At 40.1% G+C, this 18,101-nt stretch overlaps 1 protein-coding gene across 5 annotated transcripts in view; it reads right to left on the bottom strand.

Moving 5' to 3' along the window:
• FBLN2 (fibulin 2) overlaps window positions 1–18,101 on the bottom strand; it is a 117,988-nt gene that overhangs the window by 31,017 nt on the left and 68,870 nt on the right. For all 5 annotated transcript variants that reach the window (XM_050904515.1, XM_050904514.1, XM_050904517.1 and 2 more), the window contains exons 3-4: window positions 6,543–6,654; window positions 2,162–2,291 (exon numbers count right to left, since the gene is read on the bottom strand). In XM_050904515.1, the coding sequence (XP_050760472.1) occupies window positions 2,162–2,291; window positions 6,543–6,654 (242 nt within the window). The remainder of the gene's footprint in view (window positions 1–2,161; window positions 2,292–6,542; window positions 6,655–18,101) is intronic.

Below are 18,101 nucleotides of genomic sequence, written 5' to 3'. Positions count from 1 at the left end.
GTTTTTACTGAAGTATTGTAAAATACTGGAATATTTGCCTTGAAGAATAAGGCTTTTTCAGTCATAGTTTTGATTCACAATTTATCCCATGTGCAGGCATCACAGAGAGTATTTAATCAGTCATACACTTTTGGGTTCACATATTTTCCAGATGAATACAAGTGTCTCATTTTCCAGTGGAAAAACTTGTTCATCGAAACGTTCCTTCTAAAATGCAAAAACTGGAATGTCTTGATCTTCTATTAGCTACCTTTTGAACTTCACCAGAATTCTACAACTGATTTAATAACAAATATGATTATTTTTACATTGCAATTGAGAAACATACCTTGAGAACCACTGTTTGATTCACAACTTTCTATGTTCCTCTCAAAAATATCTTTGCTGGAATCCAGCATAATTGGATTTACCATGGTGGCATCTCCATCCACTAGGAAAAAGTCCCTAAGCATGTGCTTTTTGTATTAGAGTAAATAACAATTAAAAGCGGCCTAAGATTAAGTTGTATTGAACACAAGCTGAATACCTGGATCTAAACAACCGGCACTGCTGCATTCATCTTGAAGCAAAAGTAAGGACCCACATCTAAAATGCCTGAAGAAGACCTACACACATTTGTTACCTGGAAGTAAAACCCCTGGCTTTTGGCAGGACAGTGTAAACGTCTTGCAAAGTCTTTGGGGCAATGAACTTATCTTTGCACATTCCAGACAAACTTCTTTGATTCATGACACCCAGACACAGCAGCCACTAAGAGCGGAGAGGATCAGGGGAAACACTGCTATACACGGTGAGCATTTTCTGCAAGGTCACCTCTGAAAGAATGTTTAACTATAATAAAATTAGAAAGCCTTTCTTAAAGTCTCAATTCAATATTTATTCATTTTTATTATTTTTTTCAAGCAGTAGCTGCAATGACTAAAGAGCTAAAGGAGCTAAAGAGGAGGGCAAAGCTGTTCCTTTGATAATTTTACCATTTCAGATGGTTTCTCTTGAAGGAAAACATTACATTGGAACTGGCACGAGATGCTATTCCACGAGAGTATTTTGTAACTGGTTTCAGTTCAGACAGGAATGAAGAAGTTTTCCCTCTCCACTTCTTTCTGAGGAATGGCGTGTGTGATAAAGACTTACTCTACGGCTTGTGCTCTGTCTGGCATGCAAAAGACCCACAGTGAAAACCTAAGAATAATAATTCTATCACACTTCAGAAATATTAATGTCTTGTCTCAAATGCACAAATTCTCTTTTTATTCTTATGGTAGACTCCAGACCCAAGTAAATAATAGTTCTGAAAATGACAAATTGGCATAGCTAATTAAACTTTAAACTCCGCAGTAGATGTCCACGTATTTTGCTTTTCCAGTGAACAATTACCCACAAGAATCACCGATGTATAAGAACAGACAGAACTAATCAGTTTCCTGCTGAGACAACGGAAGCTGCACTTAAGCTTAGATATAGCTATGTAAATTATTATCAGAGTGAAATGAATTCTGAAATGCACCCTTCTGGTAAAAACAAGACAAGCGAGCAAGCAAGATGCTGAATCTTCAAACTGGTTTAAATTGGTTTGGCTCCACTGATTCTCATAAAGCAAATCTCATTTCTATAAGCTGAGGCTGTGGCTCATGATTTGTGATTTGAACCATTCGTTAATGGTCTGCCTTTATTTATGAACAAAAGTTTCCATCATCATCTAAAATGCTTGTTTCTCTAGTCCATCGTTTTGTTTAACTGATACATGAGGCTGCAATTCATCACTGTAGCCAAGCAAACTGTTCAGTAATGGGTTTCACATTACATCTTCGATTAAGTTTTGCCCTATCATTTTCTAAATTCTTCTACACCATAGATATAAAAACTAAAATGGTCTTTTCAGCTACTTCCAAAGCGAGGAAGCAAAAGTAATACAGCAAGATAAATCTTAAAAATGGAGATGGAAATAATTCAAAACAACACTACTGTGAAGTTTTAAAAGGGGCTGCATCACCAGGCAATTGAAACCTAAGCGCAAACAGCGCAATTTCCCTGCCACATTCCTGCAACTTTGTAATTTTCTGTGCTCCATAATAATGTATGAAGAAATTACTGCTAAATGCAGGAAATGAGGACACCTCATATTCAGAACAAAACCTAAAGCAGCATCAGAGCAACTTACCTTATATGATGATCCTCCACAGGGATCGCTTTCCTCTGGTCCGCACACGTCTCCTTCCTTCGCAGCAATCATGCCGGCCAGGCAGCTGTTCTCCTTTACGGTGGAGACGCAACACTGCTTCTGAGCAATTCTGCAAAGGATCACAGAGGTCAAGCGTTCACTGACGTTGAGAAGACATCAGGATGGAATGCAAAAAAACCCCAGACCTATTGGATTCACAACACATTCCACAGATTTGGTCTCTCTGACATGTGTGTCAATACTAGTATAATACAGATGGTACCACTGACCTTTCCAGGATATAGTTTTTTCTCATTTCTAATAAAAAGATGTACTGATAAATGCTCAAGAAGTCTTGTGTTTAGGTCACTGTCTCTCAAAGTCTGGTCACCAATATCCCTTACAGCTCATCTACATTTGTGCTGCAGTCCCTCTTCCCCATGTTTTGCTTCTCAGAAGTCTTCAGAAGGTTTCAGAAACAGAAAACAGACAGTAACCTTCGTCCCTGGAAAGTGGGGAAAGGGAAGCGCACCTGTACACACTTACTTCTTCACCAACCAGAGGACTGAAGCTCTGGACAGGACTTAAGGAAAGTGTCACTTCACAAAACCCCTATAAACTCTCCTTTGTAGCCCCGCAGATTGTAACCCAGAATTTAAGCTTTCCTCTAACTTCGGTCATCAAAGACAAGGTTATGGCTGACTTGATCACTGTATACGAAGTACTTTGGGAACATACATTTCCTATATATGGCTCTTCAAATCAAACATTTTAACAAGATTCACTGAAGGTTGAAATGAAACAGATTAAAAATCTAAATGGCAAATTCCTAAATGAAATTTAATAGATGTTCATTGAAATCATAAAATACTCTTCCCTACTATTTTAAAGTCTATAGTGGATTTCCCCCCCCGCCCCTTCAAAGAGGTGTGTGCTTCTTTCATTCATATACAAAAGGGCAGACAAAATCACATCGTCTCTTTGGCTTTACTCCATGGCCCTGTCTCTCAATCCACGCAGCATGGAGACCAGCAGCACCCCAGGAGGGGTGCGTGCCTGGTCCCGGGATAGGGAAGGGCCCCTATGATGAGGTCCCTAGGATGAGGACTGAGAGCTGCAGGCCACAAGAATTCTCCTGAGGGGGTTCTGTTGGGTATGTGACTTGTAGATGGGGCATATGTGACACAGATGAACATGTTAACATTCAGATGAAATAATATATTATGTTATGAGTAAGGGTAAATTTCTGTTCTGGACAGATTTGGTGGCGTGAAGGAATTAAGCAAAGTTTTTCTTTTTCCAAGAATAATCTTGATGTCTAACTATCTTTTGCTGATGCATTGTCACAGGGCACACTGCCTTATGGGGTACCCTGGTAATGATGAATGGGAGGTTGATGCATTTTAACAGCCAGTGCCTCATAGCAAAGGAATTCTGCTGCTGCAACAGAAATATTTCCAAGCAAACAACTTTTGTCAGTCAGATACCATTATTCCTGCAATAAAATACAGTTGTCCTAGGAAACAAAACCTTTTCTTTTCTGAGAAGAATGTATTTCCAATTCACAGCTTTCATCCTAATGCTTCAATTAAAAAAAAAAAAAAAAAGAAAAAAGGAAAGGGATGTCTCTTATTCCAGTAGAAACCAGCCAGTGACAGCCACCTGGCCACTCTCCCGAGACCAATGGCCTGTTGTGTCAGCTTCACGTCAATATTTTTATGCTGGATAGCGTAAGAGAGGTGTAACCAGGAAGCAGCGGTTTGACTTTGATTACAGGAAGGGGACTACCACCTCCATGTGCTTTGTTTTCAAGGAAGTTAGTTTTCTAATCCAGTATTAATTACCAACTGGAGAAATACAATTTTTTGAGCAATGAATGGTTACTAACCAAATATATTCAAGTAGCAGTAATTTAACTATTATTGCTTATGTAAGACATCCAAACTTTCATTAAAAATTAAAAAAAACCTGAACAACTAACTGAAAGTTATTATCATTTGTAGAAATGACAAAATGCTACTAGAAGCATTTTTATATGTGCAAAGTGTTTACCGTATTAAAACACTGAAATCTCTACAGATTCATGTTCTTCTGAAATGTGACATTTAGCCATGAGAAATTCCTTTTGTGTGTGAAATACATAGTAGAAACAGTATTGTCTGGAGCGCTGGAGTATCACTGGCTATTTTTTATTTTAGTATTTCTTTAACTATCAGTACAGCTTGGTTTCAGCTACTCTATTAGCAGAAAATGAATTGGGAATAAACAGTGTTAACCACATTCTCTTGTTTCTTCTTCACAAACCTACTCTTCGCAGACCCGATAAATGAGTTGTTAGTTCAAAGAAGATTCAGAATATTTCTGCTTTAGGGAAAGAGTTAATGAGTTAAGATCAGTGAAATGACGTCAATGTGTTAAACTGATGTCTCTAACTGGGACACAGTGTCAGCAAAAAGCAGGATTCATACTTGTACAGCTGATGTAAATGCTGCCAAGATAAACCTTGCTCTGTGATGATAAAACACATATCCATTAAGAGATAAAAACTACTACTCTGGGTCAGATGAGATTTCATCTAGCCCAACATCCTATTTCTGATACAGCCAGTGGTACAAGCTCTGGGAGTATTTTTACATCTGGCTATCAATTGCCTATCTAAGGATTTCCTGTAACTTGCTTTAGTTTAAGTTCAGTCATCTAGTTACTACTCATGATCTCTTTATAGGCAGTCCCAGTGCCCGTCCTGCAGATAGTGTTGTTGGTCACTACACAGAGATAGGCCAAGTTGGTACATGAATGTCCAGAGACATCAAGATACATCAACAAGTAGCTTTAACATTTAAGTTTTTGCCACTTGAAAACCCCAAAATGGCATTTGGAAACAACAGACACCTCAATCTGCAACCTCTATATAAACAATCTACAGCCTCAGCAGACACAGGGGAGGCTTCACTCATTTGCCTTAGCTGAAAAAATCAATCCTTCAGTGCAGTGGTGGTCACTTATAAAAGCCAAGCATTTATAGAAAACCACCCTGGCAGAACAGTAACTAATGTTTACAATTAGTATCTATCTTCTACTTTTTAAAATCGTTAGATACTGAGTCAAGTTAGTGGCAGGCTCTTGGGAGCTTGCATTACTTGCCGGCATTCCGGCACACAAAACGGTGCAGTTGAGGTTTGGGTATGTGCACGGTGACCAGCTCTGCACACTGGCACATCTCCCAGTGGGAGCAGTAAGTTTTTGTCTATGCTTTCAAGCTTCTGAGGCCACAGATTTGAATACTTTCTTACATGAAATGTTTTCTTTACACAGAATATTTACAGGTGGTTTTAAATCTTTAAAACAGGGACACAACTGAAATTTTGAAGGTAAAACAACTGAACTCCTGATCTCTTATTCTTTTAAATCCCAATAGATTCACAGGGACTGAAACATTTAGGATCTGGCTTTTTCATCTAAACCCAGCCTCAGATGTGCAGGTGCAACTCATTAACATATTGGATTTGCACCTACTTAGGCCAAGGCTGGAATTTTTTAATCTGTCTTTATTTCATAGACAGTTGGTATGTGTCAGTTATGTCATGCCAGATCCCAGTGGGGGGGATTTTAATCTCCCAGTAACTTCAGAAAGGTGCAATGATACTAACTTTGATAAAACTGATTATGCCCAACTTTTTTAATTCTGAAAATGTTGGGATCACTCTTAAAGAAATCCATCTGGCTTATGTTCTTATGTTGCACCGTGTGAGTCAGATAACTTTGCCTTGATCCCTCCCTAAGGCCTGTTTCAGACTAGGCGGGAGGAGAGAGAGACGGGATGAATTGCAGCTAGCGTAATATGTTGCCCATGTTACTCTGCACCCATTCTGCTTTTCTTGCTGTGCAGTTTGAATCTGGCACCCTCACTCAGACCAGATGCTACCGATACCAGCAGCATTATCAAGACGTATGGTCCCCCCTCCAGCTGAACACAGACATCAGAACCAGCAGCCATTCATATTGGACAATAAACACATCATTTAATGATATGGATAATCATTGCATTTAGCACTTGCCAAATGGAAGACAAACTGCCCTTCTATTTATCTGCAACTCCACAGATGCACATAAAACTGAGAAACAAAAATTTGTGCTCTGCTCACATGAGAGAGGAAAAAAAACCTTAAAAGGCTTTTGTTTAGATTAGATTTTGGGGAAAGGGAGGGGGAAATCCTTCCTTCTAATGTGCCATGACATATTGCCAGTCTACCAATAATTTATACAATGAATGAAACAGTTCCCAGCCTCCTGGACATCCCACGAATTGTACAATCATTTGATTTCTTCTACAAGGCTGCTCTCTATGTTAATCTAAAATGCTCGGTTTTGCCTTACGTACCTGCAAATATCACCATCCATTCCACTTACAGGGATTTCTGTGCACTCCCCGTTGTCTATAGCCCACTGTTGTCCAGCTCCACAGCAGCTCTCAATCAATTCCTTTGTGGAACCTGTATAAAACATACACCCAGAATATGGAATGGATTGGTTTTAGCTCTGTTTTCTTAATTGAGAAGATCTTTAAAATAACAATAGTTCAGCTTTCTCTTCTTTTTTCTTTTTCTTTTTCTTTCCACATTTCTTTTGGTTATATGCAAAAAAAGAAAGAGGCAACTGATACCTGCAGTATCTGGACATAATCGATCACCTGGTAATGTCTTTCAGGAAGGAACAGCAGAAGCAAATCAGAGTGTTAAATACAATAAAAGACATAACTGGTTTGAAGACAACTCCACCTTTGAAATCTCTGAACAAAAAAACCCTGAAAAATCTTGCTTGGCACTTAACGCAAGTTGATTTAATAAGTCATTATGCTGTTGTAACGGTGCCTTCACTACCACTAGCTGGGCTAGCATGAAGGTGTCCAAGTGAAGTTCACAACAAACAAAATACAGTACACAGGGTGTACACAAGCTTGGCATATGGCACAAGCCTCAGTAGTTCTCTTACATCAAATTGTAAATATGAAGTTTCACTGACAAGTAACAACAAACTGAAACACATTCCTTGTCACAGTCCTTAAAGTTCTTAGCATTTAGCAAGGGTGCTTTTAGTCAGTTTGACATATGTAGCATTAAGAAGTTGTTTCCATAAGACAGATTAAGAAATTTCACTCCTCAGAATTACCTAGAGTACATATACCTAGAGTGCCCTACAGCTGAATTTGAGGGTTCAGCTGGTTTAAAACCATAATGAAAAGGGTTTGAGAGACATAACTCTGACTCGGCTAATGAGCTCATGTAAAACACTGGCACTAAGATGTAGGAAAAGAGATGGACATGTAGAATGCTGCACTAGTTTTTACATTTTTCCTTGTGGATTTCCACTTAAGATGTAAATTTTCAGGTTACAGTGAAATACAACTTAAACTAGTGGATTTGCAATATACTACATACCTACTGTATAGAACAGACTCAAGGTCACATCAGACTGGGCAGAAAAGAGTATTTTTTGGAGTCTGTAGAGAAGTTTACTTCATAATGGGACATCTGCCATGCTACTGGGGTGCAAACACCAACCAAACACTAATATAAGCCAACTAAACTGACGCTGGAGTGCAAGGAGCCTGCTCCATGGCAGCAGCTGACAAGTGCTGTGCTGTGTCATTAGGAAGATTTCTCCTGCGACTGCTCACGCAGTGGATGGGCTCCATCGCACAAAGCACATGGTGTCCCCCTTACCAGCTAACGGGGCCACAGCAGAAGCTGTCTGCTTTGGGAACAGTTACACAGCTATCAGGTAAGAAAATTATTAAGAGATGCCTTTGAGAGAGACATGAGGTGCATTACAAATGCTTGGGGGCTGTGATTTCACTGTATTGATATACATGTCAATACACATAATAAAGATGGTACATCAGACCACAGGGCTCTGCTTTCTCCACAGAGTCACTGGCCCTGTGCTGATGAGTTGGAGCAGCACGTGCTCTCTCCATTGGCTCATCAGAAGTGCTCCAGTTCCTTTTAAAGCCATTTATATGGATATAAGGAACACCTTGTGCATTTTATTCATACTCCAGGCCAGTCTGTGGCATGGTTTGGTGTTACCATTAAGAGGAAACAAGACAAAACCACCCAAAGTTGAGTTGTAGGAGATGCGTGGGTGCAATGGACCTTCGGTAGCTCCACATCTGAGCACTCCATGACCAACACCCAGCAACTCACACTGTGGAAGAATGTATTTTCAAGAACCCTCAGCCAGTTTTTAGAAAAATCCCTCCTGAATCAGTTCTGCTTACGGGGGAGGGGAGGACACCTCTTTCTCTACAAGGATTTTAGGAAAAATGCCATTGCTGCAGAATGGCACTGCTGAAGGTGCAGCACTTTCCTGTCAAGACTTGGCAACAAAGCTAAACATTTGGAAGCCAGCCTCTGCTGGACTGGCCTTGCACAATTTTGATCTGTCAGGGAACTGCATTCAGATTGATAGGAGGGACTCTGCAGTCACCCCATTTGAACTGAGAACCCTCTCCTCCTGCACGTTAACAGCAGTGTTAGATGTCAGCTTCTCCAATAGGCCAGATTTGATGAAAAAGTTAACAGAATCCTTTCTTTTGTCTGCATTTGGTATACGATATCAAGTCAAATAATTTTTCTTTGCAAAACTGTAACACTTAACTATAAGTGAGACATTTTTAGAAATGGCTACAATTCAAAACGTCTGGGTATCCATCCTGCACAATTCAGAAGAAGGAGACAGCCTGTTACCAGTACACTTCTGCTGTCATGTATTTACAGCATTTATTCTATGTTTCAGACAATAGTAGAAGAACTTTATATAGTGTCTTGTAGAGCTAAGTAGTCATTAGCTATCAAGCGTAAGAAGTTCAAGTGAAGTGTAGTGCTATCTTCAATGTTAAAAAATATTGGCACTTACACAAATAATACAAACCTCCTCAGCAGAAGACTATTCCTTTATACTTGTTACAATTAATTTAGGAGATGATATTACATTTTGGGAACTGGAAAGTTCTCATCACCAGCATGGCTTCCTTTATAAAAGCAACTAGAAAAATTAAACACACACAAAATATAGTGCTTGTGATCATGAAATGTCTGCTCATGAGAAAACAACTTTAAGAAACTGTATCTAACAGGAGGGAAAAAGAGGAGGAGAAAGAAAGAATACATGTCCCATTACTGACCAAGATCTCGCAGGAGAAAAATTACCAAATTCCATTTCCTTCTGTGTTCTTTGATCCCCGATAGGGTTCATTTCACACACTCTGTAGCAATGTCTTAACAGACCTGCGTTTGATTTGGCTGAGCAGTGTTGACCACTCCAGTAGCCAGATGAAACATGGTTTGGGGGATAGTCTTGCAATACGATTAAGCCACGGTACCAGGGATAGGTAGGAATGTCCCTGCTCCTCCTGCGGGTAAGCTTGGGGCCAAGCCTGAGCCACCTGTGGAGGTGAGGGGGGCTCCGGGGGGGCTGCTGCCTCACGCTCTACTCCCGGCTGCGCAGCGGTACTGCAGGAACTTCGTTTCCAACACAGAGCCCACGCTCACGGGCGGATGGGAACATTAAGCATTTCCAAACCACACTTCTTGGTGAAAACTGGAATCTACTTTTTAATTACATTTTTCACTGAAAAGAGAAAATAGTCTGTGGAAAAATACCTTCTTCATCACTAACTCGGATGGATGGGTGAGGGGAGGAGATTACAGCAAGTGACAAGACATGGCTCCTCACAGCTGCAGCCACATGTGTCCAAACCAACCTCGTGGCCCGGAGCATCAAACCCTGCACCACCTGCCACCCGGCTGCCGTTCTGCCCCAGCCCTTCCGCATTCTTTGTTAGCGCGTCAATCAACAGTAACTCCAAAAAAGTAGTAACAGTTTTGACAGTTGACACTAAGAGGGGGAGTTGGGCTTCCAGGAGAAAACCATCCTTTTTGTGCCCACAAACTCCAGTTGTGTGACTCCATTAGGTTACAAAGAGAAGGGGAGAGGCGTTACGGCAAGTGAATGCCACAGAAGAAAGTGATGTGCACAGTAAGGACTGCAGACAAGATCGTGGCACAGAGAGCTTCATCTCTACCCTAAGTCCTTATTTATATGTTGGGGAAAAAAAAAAGGAACGAGAGAGGAAAGAGAGTGCACTTCACACTTTTGTAAATTTTACTTTGTTTTCTTTAAGGCTTCAGGGAGAGACAACGCAAAACAGACTTGAAGCCATTGCACCCTCACCCTGTGCAGCCCACCTGCAGAGGGGTTTTGATGACCAAAGCCGTTTCTATCCTCCCACATTCATGCTCACACACAAGGGCACATAGCACCATAACAAACTGCAACTGGACTTCAGTCTATGCAATGCTTTCATTTTATGCAGCATATGAACAATGTTAAAAATACAGCTCTCAAGATTCAAGTATATTACGTGTAAGAGTTGCTATATGCCATGAGAGGGATGATATATGCAGTTAAACTACGCAGGAAATACACCTGGTACAAGATAATTACAAAACATCGCTATAAAAACAGGTTTTCAACATAGTTCTAATTCAGTCCCTTGGTGGAAACTCCATTCATTTTACTAAGTGCTGAAACACATTTGTTGCTACAGCATTGCTAGGTTTAAAACACAAGAATACAGCAGAATTTACTAATCTATATTGCAGTAATTGACATGATTTATAATTCAAATAAAAATGAATTACTCATTCCTCACTAAAGATTCAATATCAGATTGCTGTACTGAAGTGCCATACTATTAAGCAGTCATTTACAAAATACATTGCCTTTTGTTATGATCTTATGAATAATTAAATCTAGAATGCAGTTATAATAAAATGAACAAACTATTGCATTTTATCTCAATCAAGAATTAGAAAAACTGAGTAATTCATAATAGGACTCAGTCATTAGCATGGATTTATGATATTTTGATGATACATTAGCAAGAACAAATATATACAACTAGATACATGCACAAGACTGAAGATCACATAGCTTCTACGCTGGATGGAGACTTTAAGCTATATGTATAACAGACTTTGAAATACTTAAACATTCAAACAGAACTTTGTTTATTTGGGGCTTTCATGATATTAGCAGATTTAAAGTAGATTTGCATCTGCTCATGGAAAACAAAGTCATTTTCTTTGAGAACACCATAATTCTGAATATTTGTTATACTGTGTGCATCTTTGACACTTCATAGAGTCATTTAACAAGACAACTGTTAACAGATAACTTGCTATTTATGAATTTCTTCACTAGGGAAAAAAAAGTAATTTATTTCAGGCTGTACTATAAAGCAGCATCATGTCTCCTCACTTGTTTTCAATTTAGTAACTTATCTCCTACAATTATCACTCTGCATCACTTTGAAGATATGAACTAAACTACATTTTGGCCTAATCTCAAAAGTTTGTGTATTGTCTTTTAGAGACATTTAGAATTTAATTCAAATATTTAGAGAAACATTTTCACCCCAGAAAATTTTAACTCATCCTTGACTGTGACTTACAATGTCATGTTGTCTCAATGCCTGGTCCAAACCTGACTAGCGGTGGGATGGCCTCCCACTGACTCAGGGTCACATCAAGGTTTTCCATAGCCACATGATACCCATGCAGCTTTTACATGCTGTTACCCAGGATTTTCATCTTTCAGGTAGAAAAATCTGGTGGGGGGTGGGGGGTGTGTATTTGTCCTGGTTTCAGCTGGGACAGAGTTAATTTTCTTCTTAGTAGCTGGTACAGTGCTGTGTTTTGGATTTAGTGTGAGAATGATGTTGATAACACACCAATGTTTTAGTTGTTGCTAAGTAGCCCTTATCCTAAGTTAAGGACTTTTCAGTTTCCCACGCTCTGCCAGCAAGCAGGTGTGCAAGGAGCTGGGAGGGAGCATGGCCAGGGCAGCTGACCCGAACTAGCCACAGGGCTACTGCATACCATGGAACATCATGCCCAGTATTTAAACCAGGGGGAGCTGGCTGGGAGGGGTGGATCGCTGCCAGGCATCGGTCAGCGGGTGGTGAGCAACTGCATTGTGCCTCACTTGTCTTTTTTCCTTGGGTTGTATCTCTTCTTTTTTTTTTTCCTGCTTTTTTTTTGTTATATTCCTTTGCACTACAATTATTATTTTTTTATTATTATTATTGTTAGTATTATATTTTATTTTACTTTAGTTATTAAACTGTTCTTATCTCAACCCACAAGTTTTACCTTTTTTTTCAATTCTCCTCCCCACCCTATTGGGCAGGGGGAGGAGCGAGCAAGCAGCTGTGTGGTGCTTAGTTGCTGGCTGGGGTTAAACCATGACAGTATTTTTAAAAGTTTAGCTGAAGCTCAAACATTACACTGAGGAAAACACACAATTAAAGGCTACTAAATTATTTCCCCCCACTCACCCAGTGAACCATAAATTTGTTAGAACAGCAAAGGAGACAAAAGGAATTTTCAAAAACCCCCCTCCCTTTTTTCCTCCCCCCCAATGTTCACAAATTATGTTTCGAGAGTGATAAAACATCAGCCAGCTCTATGACTGGTCAAGAAGAGGTAGAATACTTCAGTTTCTTGCCAGAGCATTTTTGACACTGAAGTTTCACCGATTTCAGCTTCACTTGAATTTCCACTCAGAACATTTAAGAGGTTTAACACCTCTGATTTCACTGCTTACTTCCATTCTCACTGTAGTTCTGCAACTCTGCAGAACTCCTATTGTGGAAATATCCATTCTTTGAGCACATGCATTGACTTACTGACTGAGCTATTAGGCACGTTTTATCCACCATTCTCCTGTTCTAAGTGTTTCTTTTGCCTAAGCAGAACACAGACAGACAAACCTTAAGACTTCAGCACTTCCTCACATGATGCGAGCAGTGAGCACTGACCCATCACACTAACCAATCCATCCAAGCCTTACACCCACAAGTGGCAAGTGATGGGTTAAATCTTGGCCATTAGCTTTAACAGTACCAAGATTTCATTCAGTTAAAATAAACAATTCTTTTCATTTCTACTGAAATTATTTTAGGAGCCATGATGCGTTAAAGAGTCTTAGATAGTAATTTTTATCTACAGAGAGACCCATGTAGGCAGACATGGTGCAGGGGCTTGGATATAACCATTTGATCCAAGATATAGGTAAAGTCCAGAACTGATATTATTCCCAAAGAAGATTACCTATTAGCCAGGGAGAGTCAGCGCACCACGTTCCAGATGACGCATGAATCACTGGAAAGACTGGCATTTCACGGGCAGCGTGATGTTGTCAGCCCCAGGCAGCTACATCTCTTCACTGCTGGCTTTAATTTAAGCTGTTAATTGCTGGATTGGCACTCAAATGCAAAAGAGGCAATGTTCGTACCTCCATAACTGAGCTGAGCTCTTATTCTTATGATGAAGCATGCTATTCAGTTCCTATACCTGAGGAAAATAATTCATTTTCCCCAAAACTATAGTATCTGCTCTTTGGGGTGGGGGAATTAAAAGCCCACAAACAATATGGGGTCTCGCAAGGAAATGAGTTTGTGCACTAAGATTAATTTTTATGTAGAACCTTCTAGAAATGAGACTCCATTAAGACAGATCTTCATTTTGAGGATCTCATTGCTCATCCACATGGGAAACCGACAGCAATGACTCTCAAGCTATAACATAATTTTGAAAAAAGCAACTGCACAAACTGCCCAAGTGCTGAGCCAGCATAAATCAGCCACCCCGCAGAGCTCGGTGGAGCAGTCTCACAGCCCAGCAGCACCTGCATGAAGGCACAGCAGCCTGCAACACATCAGGTTAACGAACCGGCCTCTGAGAGCAGTTAATGAGTCTCCCCAGCAACACCCGCGGTGGATTATGACTCCCCAAGTAGCAAAGCACGAAGGCTGACTCCTGAGGTACTGGAGTACACCAGCACCTTTTCACACCTTAAAAGCAAGCTGTTATTTGGTATAAAAGCTGATCCAGTGGGATAGGTTGCTTTCACCTGCTGCAACCATCCTCACCCACCAGAAATGAGTGGAGAAAGACCAGAAATGGTATAGAGCAGAACAGGAACAGTTTCCACCACCTTTCCATGAGCACCCATGGTCAAGGAAGGGATCAAAGCAGAGTGCTGCTTTTCCTGTCTAGTCAGTGCTCATGACTTGTTTCGAACTCCCTCATAAAAAAAACCAAAAAGCACCTTGAAAATATGTTTATAGTTTTATGTATGTCTATCCTTCCTTTTAAAGGAAGGTGTATCTAGACCTGCAATGCACCCAGCACATATATTTCACAAGAATTGTTTGCTCACACTGGAGAAAAAGGTATTCTATCTCCTTATCAAATACCTGCCTGAGAACATAAAACCATATAATATTGTAAATAATGAAGAAGAACTTCACAGAATAACAATTAACTTGATGGAGTTCTTCAAATACTGAAAAATATCTGTTTCCAGGGGGTCTTTTTTCTGCTCCAATCTCTTCATCATTTGAAGCTTTAATAAATAATAATTAAAAAAAGTACTGTAGCTTTACCCCTTAATAGGTTGTTATTTCTTACCTTATCAACAGTCTGAGAGGCTTTATTAAATTCCCTCACTGAATTTCACCATTTGGTTGTGCAGTGTTACATGTTCTTAACTTGATTTATCTGAGATGCCTAGGAAGACATTTCAATGAGTAAAGGTAAAGAGGAGAACAACATTTATCTTGGCACAGATAGGGGAGGGGAGAGTGACACCACAGCCCCAAAGCCAGCTGCTTTCGCTTGAAACTGAACTATCACTTACGTCATTAGGACTGGTTAAGCTTTCTTCAGGACCTGTTCCCAGATAAATTAGCGTATGGTTTATTCTGTGCAGGTTACTGCAGGCTCCTCAAAGTGCCTCAGTGTTCAGGAGCATATTTGACTCTAAATCTTACTGAAATGAGAGTAGTGCTTGAGTGTTTCCATGATCAAATCCTCAGTTAGCTCACTGCTGGGGAAGGGGCTTTAACCCACGTGCACTCATTAGACTTTTAGGCTCCTCTCATTGGAAATAACGAAAAAGCAGATTGCAGGAGAAATATAGGCTGAGCTGAGAGTTCAACACACATCTCATGGCTTCAATCCAATACCTAATCCTTCTCTCCTCTTCTCCATCACCCTCTTCCATTCCTACTGGACTCAATTGGCCATGCCATCACCACAGTAATGTAAGTGAGGTTCATCACACTTGCAGCAACCTGCCTTCATTTTAAGCTTCATACAGCAAAGCGTTTTTCTATGCTCTCCTACTTCCTCTGAAGTCACCTGCGTCTCTTTAGAAATCCATCCCACCATTCATCCAGGACAAGTTCCTGTTATATTGCCTTCACTCCTTGGGAGGCATCTGCTTTCCATTTCAACCTGAAAACGCTCTGTTTCCTACATTATTCTTTTTTCATAAATTCCTTATGCTGGCTTGCTTGGCAAAATATAAAGAGTTGAGTCTGCCCAAAGGCACAATGAAAAACTGGATAAAACAAACTGAATGTTCTCATTTTACTATGCACTGTACAATAGAGACATACATCAACATAACCTCAGCCAGGATTGTTTGGCAGATTTTGTTCAAAGTGTGAATGAATAGCAACCTTATATTCCCTCTGGCTTTAGTTCTGGATAATCCTTGTAAGTCAAAACTTGTATTACCTGTGCCAGAGGTCAGATAATTTAGACTATGTTTGGTCTTTAACGTTTCCATGACAGCACCCTTTATTAGCTCCAGGTTGAAGGGGGGGGGGGGGGGAGCCAACTAAATAAATTCTTTAACATTTTTCACCAACTAAAAACCTAAGCAATTTCTCTTCCTGCTTTTTAAAAATTTGGCTCATTTGGATCTATCCTTCTGTCACTGAGTTTAAAGTGAAATAGTTCATACACAATCATCCTTCTATTAGCTACAATAATAACTCAAAGTAGGCATAATGTTTCTTGCCCTTCAGCATAGTCTTGGCTGTATTTTCCTCCTCAGCTTTCCTTCCCCAGATATTGCAGGGAGTATATTTATGCTGTCTATTAACTTTCAAAAGAGCTGAGGCTTTGGAAAGCCTGGTTCTGATTATCCTTGTAATTCCTGTCTAAAGAATTTTATCTTGGGGGAGAGCATGCTCTTTGCATGCTCCTTTTTGTGGCTAGGTAGGCTCCTTTCTTCAAAGTCGGCATTTCCACCAGCCTTGTTTAATTTTCAAGTTAAAATTAAGAGGCATAGTGCTTATCAGGGGATGTAGTCAGGGACTGTCTGCCAGAGCACTTGGGAAATATAGGCAGGATCACTGAATCTGCTGCAACTCATGCATTTAGTAACACAAGCACTTTCAGTATGTTCTTAGCCAGTTACAAATTGAGCTGAGGTTGTAATGGTAATTAAATTACAGAAATAATATTCCTTTAAAAAAAAAAGCAAACAAAGATAAAGAGGCAAATGGATGTGTAAGGCCTTAATTTAGCTTATGTGCTCCCCCTACTTCTGTGTGTTTATCTACAGAAAAAAATTCATTAGTTTCACCATATAACTATTCAAACCCATACACTGCAATACTAGAGACAGCCATCCATCCAGACATGTTGCTGCTTTAAATTTTAAGAGTGTAGCAGTGAAAAAGGTCTTTGTTTTGGACTGGGAACATTGATCAAGGACAAGCCAAGCTACTGTGCCATTTTGGAGTTCAATTGCTTAACAACGCTAGACACCTTAATCGTGCAACCCATACAAATACATAATTTGATCTCATACCAATCACGGTAGAAATTGTACTGTTGTTTAAAGTCACAAAGGAGGACTGCACATTTGTATCTGAAGCGTATCTTCTTCACTGGGGCACAGATTACAGGTTTAGACACCGCACACACACTGGCAGAACTAACACGCGAGAGGGAACTGGTTATGAATAGTCAGAAGCAGCCAACCCCAAAGTTCACTCATCTTTCAGGTTGCAGTTGTGAGATTTTAGGTATTTGAGTTTTGCAACTTTGGTAACAGAAAAAAAATCCCAAGCAGATGACCAGTGCTTGATCTGCTTCGATCAGTACAACTGCATGCAGCACAGACTAAAAATACGCACCCTTAGCTGCACTCTAGGAGAGCCCATCCAGAAATTGCTCACAGAAAAACTCTTGAATCATTTTGGGGAAAAAAAAAGGCCAATATTTTCTTTCTCTTCGTGACCAATTCATGCAAAGTAGAAAAACAGTAAAATTCATCAGAGAAGTTATTCACTGTGAATTGAATGCTCATCTCTATTCAGAACATTACTGAAACAAACTGGGAAAATTTACTCACTGACTCATCCCCAGCTGCTGGTGTCAGCTTGTTTTCTCTGCTACATTTCTCAACACAACTTTCAAAGTAACTTAATACAGTATGTTAACAGAAGCAGCAGCCTAGCCAAACGGTCTTGCACACCTTGAAAAGGTAAGAAAAGATGACACAATAGCATCAGTCAGTGACCCGCAGCATGGCCAGGAGCCTGATGAGTTCCTGGTGAAGTATGTGCCCTCCAGCTCTGTTTGGACAGGGCTGAGGATTGTTGACCAAAAAATTCTGAACATCAGAGGAAAGAAACCTCGGAGTTTCATTGAGTTTCTAATTAGTGCATAGGGATGCTTAAACTGAACAGAAAAGTTGTTCTAGGGCTCCAGCTCTCCTTATTTGGGTATCCTACTGTACTCCTTGCTAGTCCTTGTCAGGTTTATAATCATAAATTACATTGATTATTTATTTTATGATGTTCTGAAGAGCTCTCTCATTTCCTTTGGCTTTTCTTTCTGAAGTTCTGCAATCAGTGTGCAAGAATTTCAGCAATAATGATTGCAGCCCAGGGCATTTCCTGGATTAATGACAGGCTGGAAGAGTTGATGGCCCACGGTTCTGCCTTGATCCATTAACCCCAAGGAGGTTTAAATTCTCCAGGAAGCACCCACTGCCAGAGCAGTTATTG

Source organism: Gymnogyps californianus, chromosome 13, assembly GCF_018139145.2.
Source record: "Gymnogyps californianus isolate 813 chromosome 13, ASM1813914v2, whole genome shotgun sequence".
In the NCBI taxonomy this organism is placed as follows: domain Eukaryota; kingdom Metazoa; phylum Chordata; class Aves; order Accipitriformes; family Cathartidae; genus Gymnogyps; species Gymnogyps californianus.
The sequence above is the reverse complement of the archived record's forward strand: the minus strand, read 5'-3'. Positions and strand labels throughout refer to the sequence as shown.